The 27,905-nt window shown below is 32.3% G+C and overlaps 2 protein-coding genes and 1 non-coding gene across 9 annotated transcripts in view; 1 reads left to right on the top strand and 2 right to left on the bottom strand.

Moving 5' to 3' along the window:
• Window positions 1-15,052, top strand: part of LOC130446011 (hemicentin-2-like) — a 251,683-nt gene extending 236,631 nt beyond the window's left edge. For 4 of the 7 annotated variants that reach the window (XM_056781979.1, XM_056781977.1, XM_056781978.1 and 1 more), the window contains one exon: window positions 9,512-15,052. In XM_056781979.1, coding sequence (XP_056637957.1) covers window positions 9,512-9,969 — 458 coding nt within the window. In that variant the 3' untranslated portion in view covers window positions 9,970-15,052. The remainder of the gene's footprint in view (window positions 1-9,511) is intronic. The other 3 variants (XR_008910094.1, XR_008910095.1, XM_056781980.1) reach the window with 3 other exon arrangements.
• A 1,899-nt stretch (window positions 15,053-16,951) lies between these two features.
• Window positions 16,952-27,905, bottom strand: part of LOC130446008 (uncharacterized) — a 38,897-nt gene continuing 27,943 nt past the window's right edge. Inside the window, exons 7-12 of the mRNA XM_056781971.1 lie at window positions 25,787-25,923; window positions 24,728-24,882; window positions 24,078-24,156; window positions 19,627-19,789; window positions 18,458-18,626; window positions 16,952-17,154 (exon numbers count right to left, since the gene is read on the bottom strand). Of these exons, the coding sequence (XP_056637949.1) occupies window positions 16,952-17,154; window positions 18,458-18,626; window positions 19,627-19,789; window positions 24,078-24,156; window positions 24,728-24,882; window positions 25,787-25,923 (906 nt within the window). The remainder of the gene's footprint in view (window positions 17,155-18,457; window positions 18,627-19,626; window positions 19,790-24,077; window positions 24,157-24,727; window positions 24,883-25,786; window positions 25,924-27,905) is intronic.
• Window positions 25,957-26,029, bottom strand: Trnak-uuu (transfer RNA lysine (anticodon UUU)). Its single transcript has one exon. It is a non-coding gene; the product is annotated as a tRNA-Lys (tRNA).

Below are 27,905 nucleotides of genomic sequence, written 5' to 3' on the forward strand. Positions count from 1 at the left end.
TATATTAATTAGTTGTTGTAGGTCATCTATATTATCTGTAATCAGTACTGTGTCATCGGCGTAACGTATGTTGTTGACCCAGACTCCATTGACTTTGATCCCAATGTCTCTATCTTCAAGTGAGTCTCGAAAGATGGCTTCAGAGTATATATTAAACAGGAGCGGCGACAATATACAACCTTGACGTACTCCTCTGCGAATCCGAACTTGCTCAGTTAGACCATGATTTACTTTGACTTGCGCTTTTTGGTGCCAGTACAGATTTTGGATACAATGAATGTCTTTTTCGTCCAAATCCAATTTTTTAAGGAGCTGCATAAGTTTGTGTTTGTGAGAGAGAAAACAGATAACCTATAAATTAATCATCAAACTATTAACAAAATCAACGCTAACGTTATATAGGCATATTATTGCATATAAAAAATGTATGAGTTCCAGTATTGTAAACAAATAATATTTGATTTTATTCCAAATTACAGGTATATTAAATGAATGATATGCTGACTATTTTTTTGCTGAGTAATTTGTTTTGAATTGGACTATTCTGGTTTTTATCATTATTATTTATTATGGTAATCATTCTTTATGAAAAAGCGCATTTTTCAATTAAGTTTCATTCTCTTAGAAATAACGATAATGACGATATTTGTCAAAACTGAAAGAGAAAATTAATAAAAGCACATTAGTCGCTTTAGCAAAAATCACATTATTCTCAACGGTAAAATAATGTCTCTTCTCGTTCGCTATTTTTAATTTTCAGAAAAAAAGTAGTTGAACGATATTATTTATTTTTTTTCATGTATTAAAGTATTTCAAACCATTTCAATAAGATTGATCATACAATAATACGGGGGCAGTACGTGATATTTACAAATGATATCAACAACATAATTATCAACCAAGGTTTTTCTAGGAAAACATTCCACCGTTAACTGAAGAAGTACCCCAAAATAGAAGGCAAAGCTGTTTAGTCGAATGTTTATCTCAAATTCGCGGAGGAAATTACCACCCAGACTGTCTGAATTTGATACATCAATGCTAGAAATAGAATTTCGACACCGAGATGTTGCAAAACTCCGCAAAATCTTAAACATAAATAAAACCATTTACAGATTGAAGACTTCCAGATTCAACCTATACCAAAAAAAAAAGGAAAAGGGACGGATTGTTTCAATCTCAGCTATTACCAAGGTCATAACCTGGAAATCTTGATATATCTTAAGTCTGCTAAGCTCATCAGCAACGATCAATACGGCTTATGTGAACATAGATCATCCGAGATCCTCCAGCTAAAGATAACTCTTGGGAATCCAGAGCAATCGCATTGGACATATCGAAGACTTTTGACAGAGATTGGCATGCCAATCTTCTAAATAAATTGAGATCATACCATTTGTCGTCTTCATTTATCAATTGGCTTAGTAGTTTTTTCAAAGACCGTTCTATCCAGGTCGCTTTAGAGAAGTTTGAGATCAACACAGGTGTTTCACAGGGATGCATCTGCGTCTCCTTTACATCAACGATCTACTCGACAAAGATGCAAACCCGATATTTAGCTTCGCCGACGATAGGACACTGATGTCGTAGTTCAAATCTACCGCCCCAATAAACTCGGCTTGCACGGAAATCCGTAAGCAACAACAGATCTCCACCATCAATAATAATCTTGAAACCATTTTGGAATGCAGATTGTGTTTAAAGCAGCAAAGACCCAGGCTGCAAATTCGCTTGTTGGGTGTTGTTAAAGCAGATTCACAAAAACTTGAAGCCCTTTTCAAGACCAAAAAGTTATATACTCCACAACAGCTTCTAATTCTGCAAGGGCCATCTTTGGAATAGCGATGGCCCATTTGAAACTCGGCTTTCGAGCATAACCTGAGGATACTCGACTCAATACAGAAGAGAGCAATTCGATTCGTAGGCGATCCAGAAATGACTAGAAACTTGGATAACTTAGAGCATAGAAGAAATGTCGCCGACCTGATTCTGTTTTACCGATACTATCACGCTATTTTATGCCCAAGTTAACCAATATTATCTTACCTAGAGCAGTATTTGCAAGACCTACTCGACAAGTATACATAGCTCAAGAACACCTGCAGACGCCCAGAACGTCAATTTATCGGGACTTCTTCTTTTGGAGAAATACAAGCCTGTGAAACCAGTTACTAAGGCACGTCTTTTCTGAGCATTAGAACCTACAGATGTTCAATATCGATATCCACAGGTATCTCCATACGGCGGGCACTTCTCGCACAACTTGAATGTCAAAGGGTTTACCCTCTTATGTTTGCTTTTTACATAAAAAAAGGCAATAACTAACTTGTTTATTAAATTATTATCTTTTATAATATGAAGCAGCTCTATCTGTGAGAATATTTCCAAGACTATTTATGTTCTCAGTTTTTTTATAAAAGTTAATATCTTTTTTGCAACCAACATTGGGATCGTGTTCAATATTCGAGAAGATAGGAATAACTAAATTTAAAACAATTTATGTTTAGTGTGTATAAAACTAGGTTTCAATATATTTCTGTTTGTGTCTCGGTATGTCTCAATATTTCGTGAATATGTTTGTCGAAGTTCGATGATACGATTTGCTACAACATTAACCAATCTTACGTTTTTTTTTTATGTTAAAAACAAACTGAAGTGTCTTTGAGCTTATTAGTAAACAAACTCTTTAAGGAATAACTGTCTTCGACCCTACTTGTCAGGAATATGCCGACGATATACTCATGTATACAAGGGAGAACTTTGACAATCCACTCAATGAGATTCACTTAATGCGGCACATTTTGATTCTAGGATTATATGGTATTTTACGAGAATATATTGAAAAATTCTTAGCCTACTATAGAACCAAACAAAATTCCAATGTCAAAATATTTTATTCCTCTTAATTGGATACATTGGATATTACAGCGAACCTGCAACGTCTCTAGACCTTTAAAAGAGAATGTTTCTTTTTACTCTGCAAACCAGACCTACACAGTTTTTATTACCTCCTCGTTGGAAAAAAAATTTAAGACCTTTTAAACTTTTTTTAAGTTGAGGAAAGAGATGATAGTCGGACGGAGCCAAATCTGGTGAATAAGGGGGGGTGGGGTTCTAGTAATTCAAACCACAAATCACAAATTTTTTGCATGGAAACATGAGATTTGTGTGCAGTGGAGTTGTCCTGCAAAAACAAAACACCTTCTTCGTCTTTTTTCTCTAATTTTTTCCCGTAGAGTGATCAGTAATGTCGAATAGTAATATCCAGTTATTATTCTACCCTTATCCAAAAAATCAATCATGATTACTCCATGGCAATCCCAAAAAACTGGAGCAAGAACTTTTCCAGCAGATTTTTGGACAAGAAACTTCTTAGGTCTTGGAGAACCAGAGTGTCGCAATTCCATCGATTGTTGCTTTGTTTCTGGATCGTAGAAATGTACCCAAGTCTCATCCATAGTAACAATTCGGTTTAAGAAGTCTACATCGTTTTCAAATCGAGCACAGATCGATCGCTTGCACGCTTTTGGTGAACATTCAAACATTTGGCGATCCATTTTGCAGCAATTTTTCTCATGTCCAAATTGACGTGAACTATATGATGACCGCGTTCCTATGAAATATTCAGTGCTTCAGATACCGTTTTAGCCCAATTCGACGGTCTGATAAAATCATGTCATGAACCTCATCGATATTTTGGGGACTGACACAGAAACTGGTCTTCCCGATCGGTCATCCTCTTCAATGGAAAATTTACCTCTTATGAAGCTTGCAGTCCAATTTTTCACGGTCGCATACGAAGGACATTGATCACCAAAGGTATTAAGCATATCTTCGTAAATCTGCTTACCTCTTAACCCTTTTAGATACAGGTAATTGATGATGGCTCGATACTCCATTTTTTCGATTTTCAAAATTTCGGTGGACTTCTTAAATTACGTAACTTTGCGGTTTACTTTTTTGACGTCAAACTTTACACTGACACTTCTAATAAATTATTGTTCGTTGCTATGGTAACGCAATATTTTGTTTATGCATGGAACTGGTCTAGGCTAACTAGATATCAATACATCCTCGTATATAAGGATCTTTTCCTGACACATTGTATGCACGCTTGCATATTTATGTATGTATGAAACGCATATCATAAAATCATGAATATTGTAATAACTACTTTGATTATTAATAGTAGTACGAGGATTGCTACTGATATAGACAACTAAAAACAAATATTTATAATTGGATACTGGTTTATTATCATTATTTTATTGTTACGAACAAGTTCGCAAAATGGTTCACTAGTCCGGCTATTATGAAATTATAACAATTCGGCGCGTTCGCGCGACGCTTTTCATGCGGCGTCCTTCACATTTTTTATAAATGGCGGAATTCGTTGGATGTTTATTTGTATATAATTTTTTAGTAGCAGGCAGTTCATTTATTTCTTTTTATCCTCTAATTTTATTTAGGTATATAAATGACTTAAGTAGACGCAGTTAGTTAGTTTTAAATAAATAGTTGTAGTGAATATAAATAATTAGTAAAGCGATAAGTGAATTATCATAAAAAGTGTATAGTGTATAAATAAATCAAGAACGTGAGAGACAGGGTTTATTAATTCACCCCAAGAATAGAAATAATGAAAACGTTACATTACATTTAAGATACTTTCGCATGGATTTGAAACAATTATCGAGGCATTTTTTCCATTCCTATTGAGGTACTTCTAAAACATCTGATTGGAACGAATGAAACGTTTCTTTAGGTATACAAAAACGTTGACTTTGCAACGTATTTTTGATCTACGGTAATAAGAAGAATTTATTTGGTACCAAACAAGGATTGTACGGTGGATGATCCATCAATTTGATGTTTTTACTGTTCAAAAAAGTTTCTGTTTGAACTTATAAGTGAGAGTTTGCGTTGTCGTGGTAGAGAATGACTAGTTGTCCGGTATTGTTAGTGTACCATTCAGAATTGACTGTTCTACGTTGTTCTAATAGAATTGGCGACATGTCCTGTTATTACGGAAAGAGTGATGTGGATTTGGCTAGTACTGAAAGACCCATACAGTGGATTGTTGTTTAATTTTGGGTTCATATGCTTAGATACATGATTCGACACATGTCAAGTTCATATAGACGTTCTTTGACGTAACGCAATTGAATTTTTTCAGCATTTCTTTGTACCAATCGACACACACAATCAAATTATGCAGTATCCAATGCGAACAAATCTTTCTGCCAGCCAAATGTTCATGCAATATTGAATGTATACGAGTGGAACTATTGCCCAAGTATGCGATATCAGTTTTGGCACAACATCGATGTTTTTTGGCACAACAGTCGATTTTGGATGACTGACGAAATTCATCCAGTAGCAAAGTGCAATCATGATTGAATTCGGAAAACCAGCGAATTACAGACGCTCGAAGCGAGTTGGTTTAATTCATGTTGAAAATCATATAAAATCTGTAAACAACTCAAACTCAAAAATCGTTAGAGAACACGTTCTGAGTAACTTAAGTAGCGACTCTCGTAGTTACCAAGGAAAATCTGATGTGTAAATCGAATTTGTGGCGGGCACGCGCATTTTGAACATTCATTCTCATCATTTTTTCCAAACATGCTAAAATAATTTCAAAAACAAAAAAAGCTTATTAGTATTTGTGTCATCATTTGCCGTCTTTGGTCGTTAACTTTCACGATGATTATCAATTAGGAAGTTTCCTTAAATCGATTCACAATTCCCCAAATTGCAGTTTTCGTAATTGGACTCCCATTTGGAGAATGATTATTGAATTATTGAGCTACTTCTGCATGGCTTTTTTCACACTTCTCTGTTCAACAAACGATTTATTGGAGTTTATAAAAAAAGAATTAGTGATGTTATTATTTCGGTAAAAACACCAGAATTGCAAAAATGAATAAATCGAATAAAATTATTTGAAGAAATTCGAGGAAAATAAATTTTTATTGTTATAACTTATTAGCAGCATTTTCTACTTCCTTTTTTCTTTTTTCTATATGTTTCAAATAGTGACATACCATTATATTACAAAAGTAGTTTTGGTAGAAGTATCTAAAAATCATTCTAATTCCAAATTACGATATATCAAAAATAGTCCGGGATAGGTTTTTACCTCCGATTTCCATGAACCTGCATCGATTTTAACGAAACTTGGACAGCATGTAGGGAATACCCTCAAAAAGCAAAATCTAACCTACGCCGAAGCGTGCTGTTGCACAAGATGTGACTTCCGCCCCAACAAGGGGATGAAAATTTTTATGTTAAAAGTAACCGCGGAAATTGGTAGTGGTCCAAATTCTAAGCAAAAAATGTTGTTAGTATTTTTTTGAAAAATCAATAGTTTTTTTAATTATGTGCGATTGAAAATACCTACGTTTTTAATCGATTTTTTATGAATAACTCAAATACTTTTGGTTTTATCAGAAAAAGTAAGTAAAAAAATAAATCTTATAAGAAAACAAAGAGATTGGTTTTCTTAAATTTGTTTTAGACATAATATAAACCGAGCTATGATTTATTGAAAGTTGAATATTTTTATCAAACGAAATTTTTTTAAAATTTCACGTCGACTAACGGAAAAATGGTCAACTTTGCGATGCAATTACATATAATCTTTTTTAAAGTACTTTTAAGACGCTTTAAAATGTTGTTTAATGGAATTCTCTAGCATGAAAATTGATATTTTCATCTTCAATTTCATCTTTAGCAATAGTACCCAAATTGCGATAAAAATATAATCCAGTGACTATTTTTTTTATTCACGAACTAACAATGATTTTTGAAAGTTTGAACAATCAATAATGCATAATTTCGAAAAAAAAATAAGTTTATATTCAAAAAATCATTATCCAAATTTTTAAAAATTTCTCCGGTTATACACAATTTCTGGAAAACTATGAAATATACATAAAAATTGATTTGCTTTTTTCAAATTTGTTGTAACTTCTAGAACAATTGAGATATAACCTTACAAATCATACCCTAACATTTGACTGATACCATTTTAGAACCTTTTTACACGTTGCCCTTTGAATAATAGAGTGTTGAATAAATTTAAAACATTCATAAACTTATATGTTATAAAATTTATAATTAATAAATGCAATGCATTAATATGCAAACTTAAATTTCCAACGCAATCTCAGAGAAAATGTAGAAAAAAAATTTTTTTTATTGTAAATAAACAATGTTGGATATTTGAAAGCTATTTTTAATTCTAAACATCTTTTCTTGATAACAATTTTCGATATTGTCAAAAAGAAAGGTACTTTACTCTAGAGCTTATTATTCATCGTTTCGCTCTTTTCAAAATTATGACTACTCGTCGATGATCTGCAAATTTTTAGCGGGCCAAAACTCGTTGTTATACTTTGCATCTCGGAATATCTGAGTCCTTTAGAATTTTCCATCGATTTTTAATTTTCTATCAAATTTTTGCAAACTGACTTTCGCTGGGGGGTTACCACTATGAAGAAGTTTCCAGAGGGCTTACAAAAAGTAGAAAGTAGATAGTTTGCAAGTAATGACGGGAACAGTAAATAAGTGTGTCTGTGTTTACGTGGGGGGTTTAGAAGAAGCGAAGAACTTTTTGACGGTAGCGTCTATGGGTGTTGTGCAAAAAGTAAATCAAAGAACAATTAATACTAGCTTCTTAATCTATAGAAGAAATTCATTTGTTTTGAAAAAGAAACATATATTTTGCATTTTAATTCATTACATTGAATCGCAATTAGCTGTTTTATCAAAGAGTCCTTGAAAGATAAAACATTTGCGGGGACTTTCTTCAATATACTTAAAAATTTTATTCATTTGTATACTGATGTTATCACGACCAACAGGAACATTTCTTTAATTTTCATGTTTGAGTAAGTTTCCTATATCCCGATAGTACCTGAATTGGTTTATCAATTTTTTTTCCCAATTATTAAGTACTCAGCTTTAGATTTGTATATTATTTTTACCTCGTGTGTTTTTGAAAGGAAAAATTTGTAATAACATTTTTATTGTAAAATTCTCTCACCATCATTTTTTTATTGAAGAAAATTTTTCATATTTTGCCCAGTTAACGAGATATTTCAGAAAACATGAGAAAACTTTGTTTTCATCCTAATTATTTGGCATTTCTATAAACCATGTCCCTGAAAACATTGGTTCGTCTTATAGTACCTCCTTTCAAGCTTTACAAGGATATATTGAAAAATTCTTAGCCTACTATAGAACCAAACAAAATTTCAATGTCAAAATATTTTATTACTCAACATATTCTCCTCTTAATTGGATACATTCATTAAAACGAACCTGCAACGTCTCTAGACCTTTAAAAAAATGTTTCTCTTTGCTCTGTAAACCAGACCTCCACAGATTTTATTATCTCCTCGTTGGAAGAAAATTTAAGACCTTTTAAACTTTTTTTCAGTTGAGGAAAGATATGATAGTCGGACGGTGCCAAATCTGATGAATAAGGGGGGTGTAATTCAAACCATAAATCACGAATTTTTCGCATGGCAACATGAGATCTGTGTGCAGTGGAGTTATCCTGCAAAAACAAACACCTGCGTGTTTTCTCTTTAATTTTTTCCCGTAGAGTGGTCAGTAATGTCCAATAGTAATTCCCAGTTATTGTTGTATCCTCATCTAAAAAAACAATCATAATTACTCCATGGCAATCCCAAAAAACTGGAGCAAGAACTTTTCCAGCAGATTTTTGGACACGAAACTTCTTAGGTCTTGGAAAACCAGAGTGTCGCCATTCCATCGATTGTTGCTTTGTTTCGGTATCGTAGAAATGTACCCAAGTCTCATCCATACTAACAATTCGGTTTAAGAAGTCTACATCGTGTTCAAATCGAGCACAGATCCAACGCGATGCTTCTACCCTTGCACGCTTTTGGTCAACATTCAAACGATTGGGGACCCATTTTGCAGCAATTTTTCTCATGTCCAAATTGACGTGAAGTATATGATGAACGCGTTCGTATGAAATATTCAGTGCTTCAGATATCCGCTTTAGCCCAATTCGACGGTCTGATAAAATCATGTCATGAACTGCATCGATATTTTCGGGAACTGACACAGAAACTTGCCTTCCCGATCGGTCATCATCTTCAATGGAAAATTTACCACTTTTGAAGCTTGCAGTCCAATTTAACCTTTAACCCTTTTAAATACAGGTACTTGATGATGGCTCGATACTCCAATGTTTCGATTTTCACAATTTCGGTGGACATCTTTAACTCTGGTTTACTTTTTTGACGTCAAACTTTACACTGACACTTCTAATAAGTTATTGTTCGTTGCTATGGTCACGCAATATTTTGTTTATGCATGGAACTAGTGTAGGCTAACTAGATACAAATACATCCTCGTATTTTGAACAATAATTGGAATATCATGGCATTGGCACTTAAAACCTTCCTTTCTTAAACTATTCTTATTTTAAATGAATAATTCGTAACTAATTTATTTATCCTTTTATTATTTTTAGTTCCGAAGATAGAGATAGAAGGAGAATCTGATATCTATGTGAAACGAGGTAGTACGGTTCAGCTCAAATGTAAAATAACGTTGTCCTTAGAAGAACCCGCATACATATTTTGGTATCACGATGGTGAACGAGTGCTCAAGTACGACCAAAGCGCCATTGATATACGCACATCGCGAAAAGGTACAGATACAACAATTAGTACAATGACTATATTCCGCACCAGACCAGAAGATGCTGGCAATTACACGTGCAGTCCGTCCAATTTGGACTCTGCGAGTGCCTATTTGCACGTTATCAACGGTAAGTTTTTGTCGATCATCTGGGTAGGTACAGGATATATACTATTTAATACTCAAATAATTATTTTTTCATTGCAACATTTCTATTTAATAAAAAATATAGATAGCGACACTGTGCAATTTATAATTATCATTATATCATATCAGATCATATCATAAGTATATTTTATGAGACGATACTGTGCAGTAATTCATTTTAATACCTAATTAATGAGTTTTAAGCTGCTTGTTCATCGATATCCAAGGCCCATCCATACACGGAAACGAACTGAAAAATAATTCAGGAAGGAAGTTCTTCGTTCAAATATGGTAGCAGTTTGAGTAAGTAAATTAGATAAGTGCAAGGGGGCGAAGCAAAAAAATGTCTCTACGATAACAGAAGTGAGTAATTATCTCTCTGATACATATCTAGTTGATCAATAACATTTCTCGCAGTACAAAATGTTATGGTCTAAAAGAGATTTTATTATTCAATATACCCTTTTCAAAATTCAATGCAATTACTCTAGAGATGTTCTAAGGATTTCATTTCAAAAATTAGAATCTAACTAACATACGCTTGAACGGATATAATTGAAGGTTACCTCTTAATTCGATAAATTGCTTTGTATCAGTTTGTACCGTAAATCACTGATTTTGATTTTATGGTTTATATTTTGATGGTTATACTATCTTTCATGCTATAAACTTCTTTGTTTTTGATTTAGGATCATGGACGTGGACACAGGACTCACAAAAGATTTTTCGTCTTTTCTAAAATACTACAAATATTATTGAAAACGTCGTATGTTTTGGTTTCGTGTTAGCGACTTCAGTCATCACTACCTAATGAGCTGCTTAGAGCTTCTGCTACGAGGTGTGGCTATTAGATAACGAACTGGATGATATAAAAGATTTTGAGCGTTTTTGTAGTGGGATTGTGGCAAAATTAAACACTCTAGTTAGTGTACTAACTCTAATGTATCTCCGATCTTTCGAATACTTATATATCTATTGTCTGGGACTGAAATGATGGTCAAGTACAATATAAAAATATGTATAAAAGTATAACAAAAAATTCTTACATCAATTAGTTAAGAATTGCGGCGTTTTAAATTTTGTTGATTCTTTTAAAAAGCATCGAATTCATTTATTTCAAAAAGCAATATTCAAATTGACGCTTGATAGAAATATCAAGGTTTTTGATTATAGTTGTAGGAAATCTTTCAGTTCCTTCAAGACACGTGCCGCTTTTTCTTTTCACAGCTTCAACGTACTCAAATCTTGTTCCTTTTAATGCAAATGTGACCTTAGAAAAGAGGTAGAAGTCGCACGGTGCAAGATCCGTTGGTCTAACACTGGTACGTTGTACATGGCTAGAAACTTCTTGGTAAACAGTGCGGAAAGAGCTGGCGCATCATCTTGATGAAGAAGCCATGACTTTTTCTATCACAATTCGGCTCGTCTTTTATCTTATTCTTTCACGTAGCTCAGTAAGAACTTGAGGATGATAATGTTGGTAAGCAATTTTATTTTCAGATGCTTTGAATTTTCGTTTTTTTTTTACCCTTGCCGACGTTGAACTCTTCCAGCGCTTGGATTAGCAATTTGTTTCAGGATCATAGTAAATAGTTATTTACGTTATAAGTCCGGGAAGTGATAGATGTTTATAGATGAGGCGACGAAGGAGCAAATTATTTCAATTAAGTCTTCGAAAAGGTACAAAAGGGAAGAAGTTGAAACATTTATGAGGGACGCCCCAGACAAAGACTATTTACTGGTGAAAGTTATCGCATTAATTGGCATTTTCGGAGGTTGTTGAAGGGAAGACATTTATAATTTAGAAGTAGACGATGTAGAGAATAATGATTCTCAGTTAGTGGTTCGTATTAATCACACAAAAACACAGGTTCGACGGGTTTTTACTTTGATCAACAGTAATGCGGTGTAATAAATAGATGTGTTCAGAAAATATAGAAATTTTCGAAAACACCTTTTTATAAAAGCACTTTTGGTAGGCTACAGACAAGGAAAATGCGAAGGGCAAAGAGCTGGGATACATAATGTTGATGGGGCACCAAAAAAATTGTTGAATTCCTCAATCTTGAGCATCCAGAACAGCACACCAGACATTGCTTCAGAAAGACTGTTGGCCAACGCTTGGGCTGATATCAATGTTTTAAAACGGCATGGTAGATGAAAGAGTTCATCAATGACTGAAAAGTATGTGGAAGAATCCGTCGAGAGCAAAAAGAATGATACAAGGAGGTGAAACTTTTGTACAAGTGTTGAACCAAAACCACACATCTTCCAGCATTATTGAAAATAAAGAAGTACGTCCAGTAATTACTACAATAAATGTTTCTGGTAACAGTAGTTGCACCATTACTGTTAACATTCGATAAATTAAAATAAAAGTTTAGTTATTGATGTTAATTAATTTTTTATTTCTAATTATTTGCAAGGATACGAAAAGTGCCATTTTCCGGACTGTAAACTCGACTTTACAGTACAGTATGAAAAAAATATATGCGTCACACGTTATTACCTTTTGTAATAAGTTTGAGTCGTTTTCAATCGCTCTCAAAGTGTCAATACAAATATTTTTTAATCACACACCTTTCGCATGTTTAAATTTTTATGTAAAAATCGCCGCACATAATCTTTGTCAACAAGATTACCGAATTTTTCAATATTTTCATCCATTTTTGACGTGAAAGAGCGATACGAATGTAAATCATTTCGCATAAACCACTCAAAAACACGTGGACGCGATAAATATTCATTGCCATATACTTGTTTTAATAAATTATAAGTTTTAGTTCAATTTCATGTGAAATTTCATAACAATCCGTTGCTTTTGTCTATCATTTAACGGCAAAACAAAAAACAGCACCTATACAAACGAAGGAAACGGCTAAACTGGTTTATTTTCAGACACTATAAACATGGAATTCGAAAAAGTAGGCTTCAGGCTAAACATATAATAACCTATGACGCATGCGTATATTTTCTATAACAACGCTATTCTCGTTATTTAATAGCCACACCTCGTGGACCTAACTTCGTTAACCAACGCAGAATCTTTTACCGTATTTTTGTTCTTTGCTGGCGTTTATGCATTGTAAATCATCTTTAACTATAATATCCAGTTTCCTTTTGAATATTATAAGTTAGGTACGACATTTCTACACGTAAGTTTTACAGAAAAAACTAAGAAAACTAGGAGTGGGTAAATGTCAAACGGATCCGTTCCTCCTTGCTCGCTTTGCACATGCTCTAGAACGTAACGTCGTCTGCGCGGTCAGAGTCAAAGTCATCAAAAGCTCCTGGTAGAAACTTGATTTCTTTCTCAATCATTAAATACTTATGCGTTAATATTTAGGTGTAAATATATTTTGTGTTGATAGGTAAATCATTGAAGTAAGTAAAATGTGTAATATTTACATATACGTATCATATTACTTAACTACAAATATCATTTTTTATAACCTTAAAGTAGATTATGGAGAGTAATAATAAAGAAGAACTGAAATCTGAATTATTTATTATGGAAAGTAAGAATGAAGAGGAATTGAAGACTGGATTATTTAATTGTCCTGAGTGTCATCGAACGTTCGTCATCAAGAGTAATTTAACTAGGCATTGCAATGAAGCGCATTCTAAAAAGGACATTGATTCACTTACAAATGTATCCCCACTTTGTCAGGAATGTTTTACTTGCTCTAGCAATTTAATTAGGTATTTTAACACTAAGCATAAAGGAAAATCTCAGACATATTTAGAGTAAGTTTAATCATGCAAATATTTATTTTTATCACAAATGGACAACAAGTTCTGCATATATTCAATAACTCGATTATTTCAATTCATGCAAATATTTATTTTGGCTTACTTTAATTTTGTAACTAATTCTTTCTGATTTATAACTAATTTTACTTGTATTTTGTAACTAAATTATTCTGAGTTGTAAGTGATTTCTGTTAATTGTTATACGTACTTTACTATGAACATATTACAGATTTCTATGTACATACAATTACAAATTCAATATCTAATTAATAAATACACATTTTCCAAATCTATTTTTTTGTTTAATGTTGACTTACATGAAAATATTCAGTATTCGATTATTTTTATATGTAAATTTTCATTTAATGGCTATACTACTTGTATATGATAGTCTGGAAAAAAAGTTCCGTTGAGGAAAAGTTATTTGTTGTAACAATTTATGCAATTTGAAATAAAAAACAGTATTATACTCAAATCTCTTTATTTAATATTTTACATTATAATCCCAAATGTTGTCAATGTGTTAGTAATATCAAAAGAGAACAATTTGAATTAATTTTAGAAAAAAATTGTTAATAGAACAAAAGTTCATCCAAATTTCATCGAAAAAATTTTCTCAACAATTACCAACTTTTGGTATCAACATTTTAATGAAGCAAAACTAATAACCAACTAATTCAAATCCAATTTTCTGAAGTTTCTTGTAATCGAAGAATGTTATTGTTAATTAATATTAAAATCAAACTAAATAATATGCAAAAAATAGATTAGAACAAAGCTCAATTTGAACTTTTTTCGTGTAAATCTCAATTTCATAAAAATGTTTTACAGTTTGAATGAACATTTTATTGACATGAAATTAATCCATCAATAATAATAATCTACCAATGGACAAATACTATTTCAAAATTACCCGCTGAGACGCAGCGCATGCGCAAAGCGAACAAGGAGGAACTTCTCAGTCTACGTTTCTATCATTGCTATGAACTTCGTACCTTTATATGGATTTGGGATTAATTTGTGTCAGTTATTGTTAGTTTATTGCGTTTTATGATAAATCTTCAAATTAAGTCAAAATTTGACAGATCTAGTTTGTGGGTATGTATTATTATTAATTGATAATGATGTATTTACTAAAAATATGAAATGATTGTTGGAACCACTACTGGTATTATCTATATTAATTGAAGTAACTTAAAAGTTCTGTTTTGTATAAAGCTTTAAGAAAAAAATAAATATTGATAACGCCAGCTAAACTTAATTCCCGCAATTAATTCATTTCTTCTATCCAGGGAAATTGGATTTTTTCAGAAGAAAGTCAATAAGGAAAACGTCTTCGATAAAGAATTTGGGATGAAGAAGGAAGTTCACGAGGAGAAAAATAAAGAAAAGAAACAATTTTAGAGGGAATAAATGAAAATGAAAATGTACTTTTATATATTTAATTCAGTAATATATACAATGTTTAAAAGTTTCGTATTTTATGTAAGCCGAAATAAATAGTTTATATAAAATACACTCGGCGAACATACAGGAGAAGTTAACTAAAAACAAATATTATTAATTATATGCCATTGAAAATTATATAAATATGTCGAATTCTCCGTGTATGTTCAAGTACGTATTTACGTATCGAGTAGATCAAAATGATGATTATTGAAATTCCAATAATTCAATTCAAGAAGTGATATATAGAAAAACTGGTAACAAGAAAGTTTCCAAGGAGCTACGTGTGCTAGGAAAGCTGATAGGCAGGATTTAGTGAAACTAACTTCCTTTTTCCTAGCTCCCGTTCGAGCGAGAGTATACAACTTCAATTCTTATGTTATTAACCGTGAAAAACGTTTCTTCTGTGGACATTTTCATTCCAAACTGTGTGAGGTATATGAGAAAAGCGTATGAGCGTACAACATATGCACAAATTCCAAGACGGGCGTACAGACGTCCATGGCAAATAAAGTTTTGGCCGGCCATCGTTTTCGGTCGAACTGATTGCGAAAGAGGAATGAGCAAAGCTGAAAGATCGAAGGGTGACGGTTAAGAACCTCAGCAAGATGATCCCTGATGATTTTAATTTGATTGTAGTACCATTCCAAATGCATCAACTCCGTTTTTCTACCAGCTTGTTACAAATCAAAGCTTTCACCTTTTACTACATGTATTATGTGTGTATGTATGTTTTAAGGTGCCATATTCGTTTCTTCAGGTCCTATAAAAGGTTTGTCTTCCCCTTCCTTAGCGAATCTGTTATTTCGTTTACCTTCACTCCAAGGAGTTCCAGAATTCATTGGAGGATAAATTTTTTCTTCTTACGTAGCTCATTTAGATTGTCCAGGCATTCCAAGACCAGTTTAGATTTTATGACATTGGAGCTTAGAACTCTAATGTGCTTGACGATCGAACGACATGATTGGACTGGCGTGATTCAAGTTTGATCACTATTTATCATGCAAATATTCATAGTTTTCTAGAAGAATATATTTTTGTTAAAAATATTTAACTTTATCTGTAAACTAATTTTCAATCCGGTGCGAACAAAAAATGGTTTCCAGCCTAAAGAAAGTGATGGAATGTTCTTATTTATCGATAAATCAAAATATCGATATTTTTTGTTCTGCTTGAATCGATATTGTTTGAAAATTTCGATATATTGTTTTGATTTGCCCATTCCTAAATATGACGTCTCGGCATTTTCGCAAAATTCCGGGAGTTACAGTGACCCTTTAAATCAGTTTCTTACACTGCCACACTGTTAGCATGAACTAAATTTTTAACATCTCTCGAGGTAAAGTGTTGAATGAATGCAACTACATTCTTTAGAGTCTTTTCTCTGCCTTTGTTGCTGCATTTAAAAGTTATGTTAGGTTAGAAAAATAATAAAATTTTGCACTTACATGACCAGTAGTTCGGTTGGACAACTTTTTTTAATTGTTTATAATATTTTTAATATATACCGCTTAAGAAAAATCATAAGTCTGCTAAGCATGCGCGGCATCACGAACATAACCTATGAATAAGCAAATTTTCAACCATGAATCTTTGTTAATCGATACTCTGTGGTTTTGTCTCAATATTTTGATCTACTTCTGAACCAAGTAAGTCTTGGAAATTTCGGAAATGTTTTGGAGATAAACTATTCAATTTCGAAAACAAAAAAATTGGATAACAGCTTTGATAATTAGCTGTTAAACAAAACTTTTCTTTCCAAAATACTTGAGCCAAAACATTTCCAACTACATATAAGAATTTCCTCTAACTCATTGTTTGTTATTCTACTTAGTTTGAAATATATACAAATTTTGGAATTTGTTTTAGCATTCAAAACAATCAATAATTTAAATCTTAAATATTATTAGCGTCGTAAATAAATTCAATTTATGCTTCCCCTGTGATTCATGTATCCATTAAAATGACTTCCGGTTAATACTTTTTCTATGGCAACTTTTCTCATCCTGGTACAAGTAGCAAGAAGGGCTCCTCCAAGAAGACACATACCTCCACCTCCCAAAGCTAATAGGGCTGAAAACCAACCAGTCTTCAAACATATGTTGTTCGGGTCGCCTTTTTGGTTACCTGTGAATCATGAAATTCTGGTTAAACAAATAGATCTTACTAATAATAAAATGATAATGTGAAACCTAAAAGAAAGCGAAAAAAGGCATCTTAAAACTTTATAATAGGAGAATCAATAAGGGAAAAAAATTAATTTAATCGGTATGGATTTTCGATAAAGTATATTTGAGATCTAGGAATTGATGATAGAATGATAAGTGTGAAGAGAAAGTAGTAGGAAATAGGTATAGAAAAAATCAGAAAGAAGGAAAATTTGAAAACTAAATAGTAATAAAATAAATATTAATAATAAAATTAAATAAAACTGAAAATAGAATATTAACAATGTGAATGGAGCACGATCCTGTATCTAAACCACGACGTCCGGCTATTGAGCAACGTATCAATCTCAAATTTCTAGTTAAATTGAAAAAAGAAAACTCCGACTGTTTTAGTTTTACTGTAGTAACAAACCAATTCAGGTTTGTTTTTTCTCTCCCCTGTTTCAATACTGAATAATTCTTTTTAGGCACAATAGAAAGCAAAGTTGTATTGCCTGTAAATCCATATAGGTTTATCCCCAGTTTTCTTTTTAGAAATGGCGAGAATTCAGGAATTATTTCCTTTTTATTTTTCCATAGTACCCACATACGTTAGTGATCGATTACCAAGGGCATAAACACACTCAATACCATAAACAATAAAATACTATATGCACGGCACGACGTCTCACAGCCACTTGGAGGTTACAAATAACAATTGGCGGGAAACTACTGGACAGCTACTGAACAGGAGGAAGCTAACAAACCATCAGGGTTGCCACATATTAGAAAAAGAGAATTAGCCTAGCAACCAAATTAAGAGTCTACAAAGCCGCGATTAAACCAGTATTTATTTACACCGCTGAAACTATGAGATTAACAAATATGGACGGAAAACAACTAAGGGTATATCAGAGGAGAATAATTAGGAAAATTCATGGACCAGTTAGGGTTGGACATATTAAAAAAATGGAAAAACGATAGAGTACAAGGAAAATTACAGAATGGAGACCGAACTAGAAAGGATTGACTGGTAAACCAAAAAATAGAAGGGAAGATCAAATTGTGAAAGATATGCAAGTACTCTGGGAGTACTGACTGGAACTGCAGGACAGAGAAAAATGGAAAACAATAGTGGAGGCTTCAAAAATATGTGATAAGCAAAAGACATATTATTCTCAATAAAATTTATATGTGAATAAAAATGATTGAGAAATATTCACAACAATTGAAACTGAAGAATTTTTATTAAGAGGAAGATAAGAAAGCTAGAAAATACTTACTCGATGTTGTAATATTTTTTTCATCATCTAATTCTCCCTCCTGGAGCACCCTTAAAGATTGAAATAGATTAACATTTTCTGATAAAGACACCGGAGATGGAGTAGAAGTATTGTTGTTGATGGATCTTTTTCGGACAGCTTTGAGGTTTCTCCAGTGGCAGGTTTGACTCTGGAAACAATAATTTCAATGAACAAATGCAGTTGATACATCTCTGAACTAGTGTATGTGGATATTAAGCTTTTTAAAACACACAAAGAATTCTTATCTACGAATACTTTTATTCTTAATTTATAAAAAGTTTCGAGTTTTTAACATCTCCTTTTCCAGGCTGGAATTGGATAATGAATTCTGACGATAAACATAAATAACTTTCCAAATTTAATCACTCATACAAGTGGAAATAAATGGAAAAGAAAACAAATTACTACAAAGTACAGACGAAAACTGATTAGACTATTAGAGTTAGTTAGAGATAAGTGTGAATGAGTAATTGTACTCCATTTAGTGGGGAATGTTTTTTCTATCGAGAAAATGATATGAAATGAGAGAAATCAGTGAAATCCAGATGAAATTAGGATCAAAGTGAAAGGCTTATATAATTGAGAAATAGGTAAAATTTTTGAAAAAGAGGAGTATAAATCAATGGCACAAAATTAGAAAAATCCTTTTACCAAAATAAAATAACAACTTCAACAAATAAGAATGATACGAGAAGTATTATGTATCCGGAAAAAGGTAAGTCTAAAGTGAATATTAACATTAATAGGATAGAAAACAGTATGATCAATAACAAAATTTATTTAAAGGCTTGTTTCCTAAGCGCGCGAAAAATTAGTGGAACAAATAATAAATATAGTAATTTTATAAAAATAAATATCAATAAATATTCTTATATTACTATTGGGAAATGAATTAAGAAACAAACATTCCGCTGGGAACGATAAAGCGCCATTATTTTGAATAAATAATTGCGGTACGTCCGCTGACTACGACCAAAGGTTCGAATCGTCTATATTCGAAGCTGAAACTGATTTAAAAAGATGAGAAGTATACGAATATTATCCAGAAGACACTTGCATAAGGTCAATAATAATCGTATCTGTTTGAATGAGTATAAACGCTCTAATATTTTAATTAATGGTTCTGTTGAGTGGAAAATATCACTTACCGGGCACCTGCCGTGGCACATTCTAACGTCACATTCGATGTATAAAGCAGGGGAACCAGTAAATCTGAAAGTTTTCATGTAAGCGTAAACTTGGGTTTCATAAACTCCGGAATCAGACCACGAACCTCGGAATCTTGATATCAATTTCTCGTCCACGGGGCACCTGCAAAAAAAAATAATCAATATGCATTAGTTTAATCTTTTACGTAACCATGCCCAACTTTTATCGGTAACATTATTAATTAAATTAAAGGTTACAGCCACATAAGTCACTCTATACAAAAAATACTTTATTTGGACAGCAAAACGACACTATTAATAATTACAGTGTACAATAGTTATTTTTGATCGATCTTATATACAAAAAATATATGCAACTATAAATTAAAAATATGTGATTCAGCAGGATCTTCAGTTTAATAAAATATTTGTTGAATTGAGGATCAGCAACTTGTGTTTGTTATGACCGAAGTTCAATACCACATTTGAAACGTGGGTCAGCGAACTGTGACTTTTCCATTTCTCGAAGAAGTTTTGTAAGGAACGATCAAAACTGATTGTGATTGTGTTGTATCTTGTTGGATTTCCGGCTCTTTTGGTGTCCTGTGTAGTCTTCGGAGTTTATACAATCCTATTATTGTTAAGATGGTTATAGTTATATAAATTGGGGCCATCCAGAAATGTGTAGGATTTGTCTTTTGTAAACTGATGGGTATTGATTGCAGTCGCTCTTCTTCGGTGGTGAGGAGGTGGAATTAGTCCAAAGGGATTTTCTTAATTGTTAGAGGTTTGAATTTAGGTAACTGTGTGTATTAAATAGCTTTGATCCTAGATAGGGTTAAAGCTTATTCTTGTATCTTGTGTTCTCAAATGCTTCTACATCTTAGTGGAAGTTCTATGAGGTACGTTCCTTGGAGTATCATAAATTTTGAGGTGTGGAAAGATTCTTAGCTTGAGGAAAAACGGCTATATAATGGGCTTCTGATTTCTCCGTCGACTTTTTTACTTTCTTTCTGTACCAACTCAATCAGTTGCTTCTCCTCTCGATTTTATCAGTCATTGATTAATTCATATCTCATTTGCGACTGTAACTCAATTTGATGATCTATTATGGTTCACAATTTTTTTATACTTGGTAAATACGACCCATAGATTACATCCTTTCTTAAATATATATCTAATTCCTAGTACTCCACAGTTATTTGAGATGGGATCACTATAGAACGTTCGGTAATGCTCTGTGCTATCTATTATCCTTTCATGCAAGATCCGACAAGATCCTTGTAATAAACAAAAGTTACTACACTTATAATGTCGTTAAATTTTCATGTGTATCAAAGGAAAGAATAATGAGAAACTAATACATAAAAGAGCGCATCACGCTACGATATTGATGGCCTTGATCATTCCCGAAAGTAAATAATTTGAAATGTATGTTGGATACTGGCATAAAAAAACGTCAAAAATTATTATTAGAATTTCTAGGAATAACAACTCATTTGGTGATGGGATTCGAGTTGCTTTTCACTTGCATGACTCGAGTAGTTTTTATATTACTCGAGTTCAATTTTTCACAACTCGAGTTCGAGTGAATCGAGTTGACTCGTACCACTCGAGCCGAGTGAGAAATTAAAGGTGTGACAAATTTACCCGCTGTAGGTTCTTTCAAATTACGCAGAAATCTGTTTGTGCGAGTTGTTACTGTTCAAGTTTTTGGTTATTTATGTCTGTATGTTATTATTAGGTGGTTAAAATGAGTAAACGTGTAAAAAAAGCAATTGTTTTGTCATTTTTTGACAAAAATTTAGAACAAACAACCGTTATTTGTAAGTTTTGCAAACAAAAGATTTTAGTAATACAACTAACTTGATTTCTCATATGAAAAATAAACATCCAGTTCAGTACAAGGATAGCGGTGGTGAATGTAGTTCGTCAAAAGCATGTTTTTCGAGTGAAGGTGAGAGTTCTGCTTCCACGTTTGCCACTAACAATTCTATTTCAAAGAAACGGCGTTATCAGAAATTACAAAAAGAAAAAAGAATTTCTTCAGCTCTTACTAAAATGATTTGTCAAGACTTGCAACCTCTCTAAATAGCGGAAATTAAAGGAAATCCTGACTATGTTTTACCCACCAGGAAATCTTTAAAAGAGAAAATTCTGATCCTGATGCTTATCATGTCCCACGCACTGTGATTGTAGATATTCTACATTTAATTGAATATATGGCTGCTACAACAGATTTATGGACTTCTGACAGTAACAAAGCATATCTAACTGTTACAATACATTTCATTTATAATTCAAAATAGGAGGAACATTCTTCCTTTATTTTATCAAGTATGTTGAAGTCGATATTTGATGAGTGGCAAATTACAGAAAAAATTGTAACAATCATTGACTGTAAGAAAGCTAACCCTGAATTTACGGAAATTAGAAATAAATGCCAATCAATAATCACATATTTCAAACAAAGCACAAAAGTGTCTTACAAACTTTGAAAATGCAACGTACAATTGACATGGAATGTATCAAATTAAAGCAAGACGCGCTGGAATTCTACATATTTAATGATAGATAGAATGCTCAAAATTAAAACTGCTTTATCAGCAACTATGTCCGATATGCCTGATTCACCAAATAATTTACAAAACTTTTAATGGGAAGTGGTTCAAGAATGCGTAGATCTTTCAAAACCTCTTGAAAAACTCATTGCAGCCTTATCCGGAGAGAAATATCCAACATTATCTTCACTTTGATTAGAAATGTTCAAGCAACACTGGTAAAAAAGATCGTAAATACAGACATTGGTCAAGAACTAAAAAAAATATTTATCTGATGCTGTTGATAAACGGTTAGGTATTTTAGAATCAAACAAAACTGCAGCTAAATCTACCTACTTGGATCCGAGATTTAAGAAAATTGGTTTTGGCGTAGAATCTAATGCTGATAAGGCTATGCAATCCATTATTGATGAAATTGATTCTACCTCTATATCCACAAATTCAGTTAACATCAGAACAGAATCGGAGTCTTAAATCTTCATCGTCTAGCCAACCGCAACCAGAAAATAAGGACGTGAATAATTTATGGGAATATTTTGTTACACAACTTTCGGAACGTACTACAAATCAAAAGATGTTTACTGGGTGAAAAGGAAACTGATTTACCCAGAGCTGTATAAATTAGCTAAGAAATATTTATGCATCTCAGCGACTTATGTTCCTTCAGAACGAGTTTTTTCTAAAGCTGCGCTAATATGTAATCAAAGAAGGAAAAAAAATTGATCATATCATTTTTCTAAGTAGTTATTACAGTAATTTCAGTTAAATTTGTTATTTCTTCAAAACTATATTATTTCTGTTCTTTTGTTAAGTTTATTTGAGTTAATTTTAAAGCATGTTTATTATTACCTAAATTAATTGTGTAATAATACTAACTGTTCATATTTGGATCTCATGAAAGTTTCTTGTTAGAATAAATTAAATTGGATTAGAACTTATTAGTAGTAGATTATAATATTTCAATATGACTGATAGTTAATATAAGAGGTTTCTCAATTATGTATGACGGGTTTAGTTTGAAGAAAAATTCAATTTTTTTTACATTTCGTTTAGATTTTTTTGAGCAGCTTTTACATTAATGCGAAAATGAATACACATTTTTAATGTAACATTAATATTGTTTCATTCGTTTTAAAATTTTGGTCACTCGAGTTTTATATTCAGAGTGACTCGAGTCAATAAAAATCACTCGAGTTTTATCTTCACTCGAGTGGCATTCGAATGAGAAAGTTACCAGTACCGAGTGACTCGAGTCAACAAAAATCACTAGAGTTTTATCTTCACTCGAGTGACATTCGAATGAGAAAAAATCACTCGAGTCCCATCACTAAACTCATTAGGTAGACGTTCAATGTCACAAACTTGTTATACAGGAACATGACTTTCGATTTCAAAATATGATGGTAGTAGATGACGTTATATAAAATTGACATATGGAAGACATCTAATCATTCTTCGAGGATCGATTGTAAAATAAAGTTAGAAAAAACTATACCTTCGGAAGGGTATAAACGTTTATTATACAGGGGCTAAAAATCAACGTAAAAAAATATTTGGTAATGCTAAACGCCAAGAGGACCTCCCACTCAATATTTAATGGATGATTTTTAGGTATGTCTACTATCGATAATTATATTTTGATCAGTTTTTTATCATCAAGTGGTAGAGGAGGTCGATCTGACTCTACTAAAATATGATTCGATTGTAAATCTTCTTGTCTATTAGCAACGAACATTGTAGGAAAATTCGAAATGAAAGAAGGCACTTCTATGATTATTTTTTAGATATGTTACAAAAGTTTAGTTGTGTTTGGCTGTTAGTGATTCTTTCTTCACCATTCTCGCGTTTAATCAGAATGATTCACACTATTATGTAGTTAGAAAAACGTACCCGTATTCATCTATAAGTTGGATTTTCTTCGTAGCTCCATTATGTGCGAAACAGTCATTAACTACGATATCGAATCCATCTGCAAAAAATGAAAGAAAAAAATAACAAAATTGTTAAAAATAAAAGACAAGATGAAAGTGAAGTATAATAGGAAGAAAGACACCAATCAAGTGGGGAAGCAAAAACAGAAAGAAAACAGAGAAAACGGCAAAGAAGGAAAATAAAAACGCAAAAGAAATAATACAGAAGGAGAGAAATAAGCAGAAATAGAGAAACGGAGGAAGAAGAGAATAGAGACAAAATGTTAGTAGAAGAGATGAAAGAGAAGTAGTGAAATTAATAAGGAAAGATTGCCAAAAAGAAAAATTAAAAAGAGGTAAAACGAATAGACACTTGAAGATAATGAGAAAGTCACAAAAAATTAGGTATAAGACAACTTAAAAGACAAAAAGAAAGAGGAGAGTAGAATACTGTAAAAGGGAAATATAATGAGTAAGTAGATAAAATATGAGAAAAAAGAAAATTTGCAGAAGTAGCTAAAAAAAAAAGAACCAAAAAAATTGGGAGTTTTGAAGGACGAAAAGAATGACTTAGGAAACAGTTATCAAAAGCTAAATTTTGGTAGTATCATTGTACAATTCGCAACTTACCATATTTGCTTCTCATGTAGATCATTAGAGTGAGTGGATCTCCCACTCGTACGGGTCCAGATACTCTGTTGCCGGTAGTACCGTATCCGTATCGTATTTCCATGTAACATTCTGGTGGAGTTAATGTGAATACAACTGGATTTCCTGTGGCTACTCTAAAATAGTTCAACATGAAAAAACGTGATAATAGGTCTCAAATTTATTATCATTAGATGATTTACGAAAAATGACACAAGATTGTGCATGAAATAGGTACAAAAGGGAGCGCCACTATTAGAAAGATGTTTAAGAACGTATAACAAGACTATTATAGCTAGCAAACGGGACAATCGCAGGTATATGACCACAAGACTTTACAAGTGCATTTTTACTAGTAAAAAAAGATCTTCTCTTGGAATTGTCCTCATCAATGCGGCCGTAAGTTTCTTATCCCCAGCTCAAGATCTTCCATTGTTCGTCTAAGAAAAATACTTTCGATTTCTTGCTGAACAACAATTTGTGACACACCGGGGGTGTACGCTTCATTCCAAAAGTCAAAGACTAAAGAAATCAAGGTTAATAATTGTTTACTAAAATTTGACTTGTAATTTTCTGTCCACTCCTAGCTTGTGCTGATTTTATAGCTATTCCAGAATATTTGATATCCGTATCATCATAAAAGGAAACACCAAGTCACAGGGTATAGGAATAAAACAAATAAACTACCTATGAGTATTTTCACAATATGATGAACTTGAATCAATTGTTTGTTTTTGATAGTATTTCAAAACTGATTCCAAACTAGTTTACAGGAAATGTGAATTTCAACATATTTTGTTTGAAGAATATCTCTCCAATTTATTGAGATAATTTCAAAGAAAACAAGTTTTGAATTTGTGTCGTTCATATAAAAAAATCTTTCTACTAAAAGTATTTAAAAATGTTCTAATTTTTCATTTTCCCAATAAAATAAATATCTAATGAGTTTTCATCAGATAAAAAATAAAAAACCAATCAAAATCGAATCTCCAGCGAATTATTTAAATGGAAAATAGAAAAAATAAAAATTAATAAACTTACTCTACGTCCAAAAAAGGAAAAGTGACTGTTTTCCAAAAATCGTAACCATATTCACATGTAACTTTAAAGTGTTCATCGTATTCCTCCTCTATTAAAGGATTATATTGTACTGTAATTGTATTCCACATAAAATTCTTCTAAAACAAATATTAAAAATAAAAATAAAAATCCGCCCGAGCAGGGACTTGAACCCTGGACCCTTGGATTAAAAGTCCAATGCTCTACCGACTGAGCTACCCGGGCACATAAATACTCTAAGTAAAAATTACTATATTATGAGAAAACTTTTAAAATTGAAATTATTTCTAAAAATATTTATTTTTCGAAAAATAAATATGACCGCTAAATGAAATTTACGTTCTTATTTATGTAATAAAGATAAACAAATGATGTTAAATAGTTTATTAGTGAGATATTTGACAAAAATCAAGAAATACAATGGTGGAATCAATTTTTATAAATTGAACATCGAAACGAAGTTAATTTTATTATTAATGGAATAAATACAGAATGAGTTTTATATATGAAAAGCCTCAATTATTTCCGAAACGATTTTTATAAATTTTTGTGCACAAGGGTCTTGTGGTGGTATTTACATTGTTGTCAGATTATTCCTTTTTCCGGAAAAATTATGAACTTGTTACTTCAAATCAGATCACCTTATATATGACCGCTGCAATAAGAAATTTGGCGTATCAATAAATTATTATTGTTTATTGAAAGTCACAATAAATAGAACGAATTTATATTTCAGTGATATTAAGATATGGTGATAAGTGTAGAAGTCAACCAGAAACGTGTTATATCTTTAATAATTTATATCCTAACCGAAATCATATAAAAAGATCTATTGCCAGTAAATTAGTAGAAAAATTTAACGAAACTGGTTCAGTAAAAGATTCATCCAAATTAGGGCGTGAAAAAACTGCATCAACTGAAAGTAAATGCCACAAACATTTAAAGATTTGTCTTCAGTTGTTGTAGTTTTTCTGCGTCATGATTTGGATAAATATTTTACTGAACCAGTTTCGTTAAATTTTTCACTAATTTACTGACACTGGACCTTCTTACGAGATTTGTATTAGCACATAAATTATTCAAAATTAACTAGTTCATTCAATCGTAGCCATCTAAATGTACAATATTTATTATAACTACTATAAAAACTCACTATGTATGTACCTTTAAAAGCAATAAATAATGAGAAACCAAACTACAATAACTTCCTAAAATATGAATAGCAAATTCTAAGAATGTAACGAATACCTGCTGAAAGGGAAACAAAAGAAGTATAAAAAGCAAAAATATCTGTAATAACCAAAATAAATGAAATTAGTCTAAAGTAGGAGAAAAAAGAAAATGCTATGTTATGAAATACTGGTTTGTTTATTTGACTTTAATGCAATGAAGCGACAGATGCCTCACACCACCAGATTCAGTGTGATGTTATTGTATGTGAAGATTTCAACTGTCATCATAGTTACTGGGGATCTTCACTCAATAATACACAAGGTAACAGATTAATAGACGCTATAGATGAAACATATTTTATTATCTTAAACGATGACACGTCAACAAAAATTAGGATAGGATTTTACTATGGGCCCAGTATAGACCCAGACTTGTGCCAAGTATGTACAGCTCTGGCCCTGGCTTGGAAGCCATTCTTGGCCCAGACTTGGCGGGACTCTGGAATGATAACAATGTTCTTCGCTTAGTTTGCAACCCTGGGCCAGGCCTGGTTGTCCAGATAGACCCAAGACTGGTTTGCAAGCCCGGGCCAGGCTTGGTTTTTTAGATAGGTCCAAGGCTAGTTTACAAATCCGGTTCAAGCTTGGAGAAACTCAGAGATGATGATAATGTCCCTCGTTTGGTTTGCAACCCTGGATGCCCAGGTAAACCCACGATTGGACTGGTCCAAGGTTGCTGCTCGTAAAAGTTGATTTTTTATATATTGTTAATAAAATAAAAATATCAGTTAAATAATTAAACATATAAATAAATAATACTATTTCTTTGTTATTATTCTATTCTTATTGTATTTTGCAATATTACAAATAAAAAATTATTCATAAAAAATTATTAAATTTAATGTCAAGGTAATTATTATGAATAAAAT

This window comes from Diorhabda sublineata, chromosome 6 (genome assembly GCF_026230105.1).
Source record: "Diorhabda sublineata isolate icDioSubl1.1 chromosome 6, icDioSubl1.1, whole genome shotgun sequence".
NCBI classification, from domain to species: domain Eukaryota; kingdom Metazoa; phylum Arthropoda; class Insecta; order Coleoptera; family Chrysomelidae; genus Diorhabda; species Diorhabda sublineata.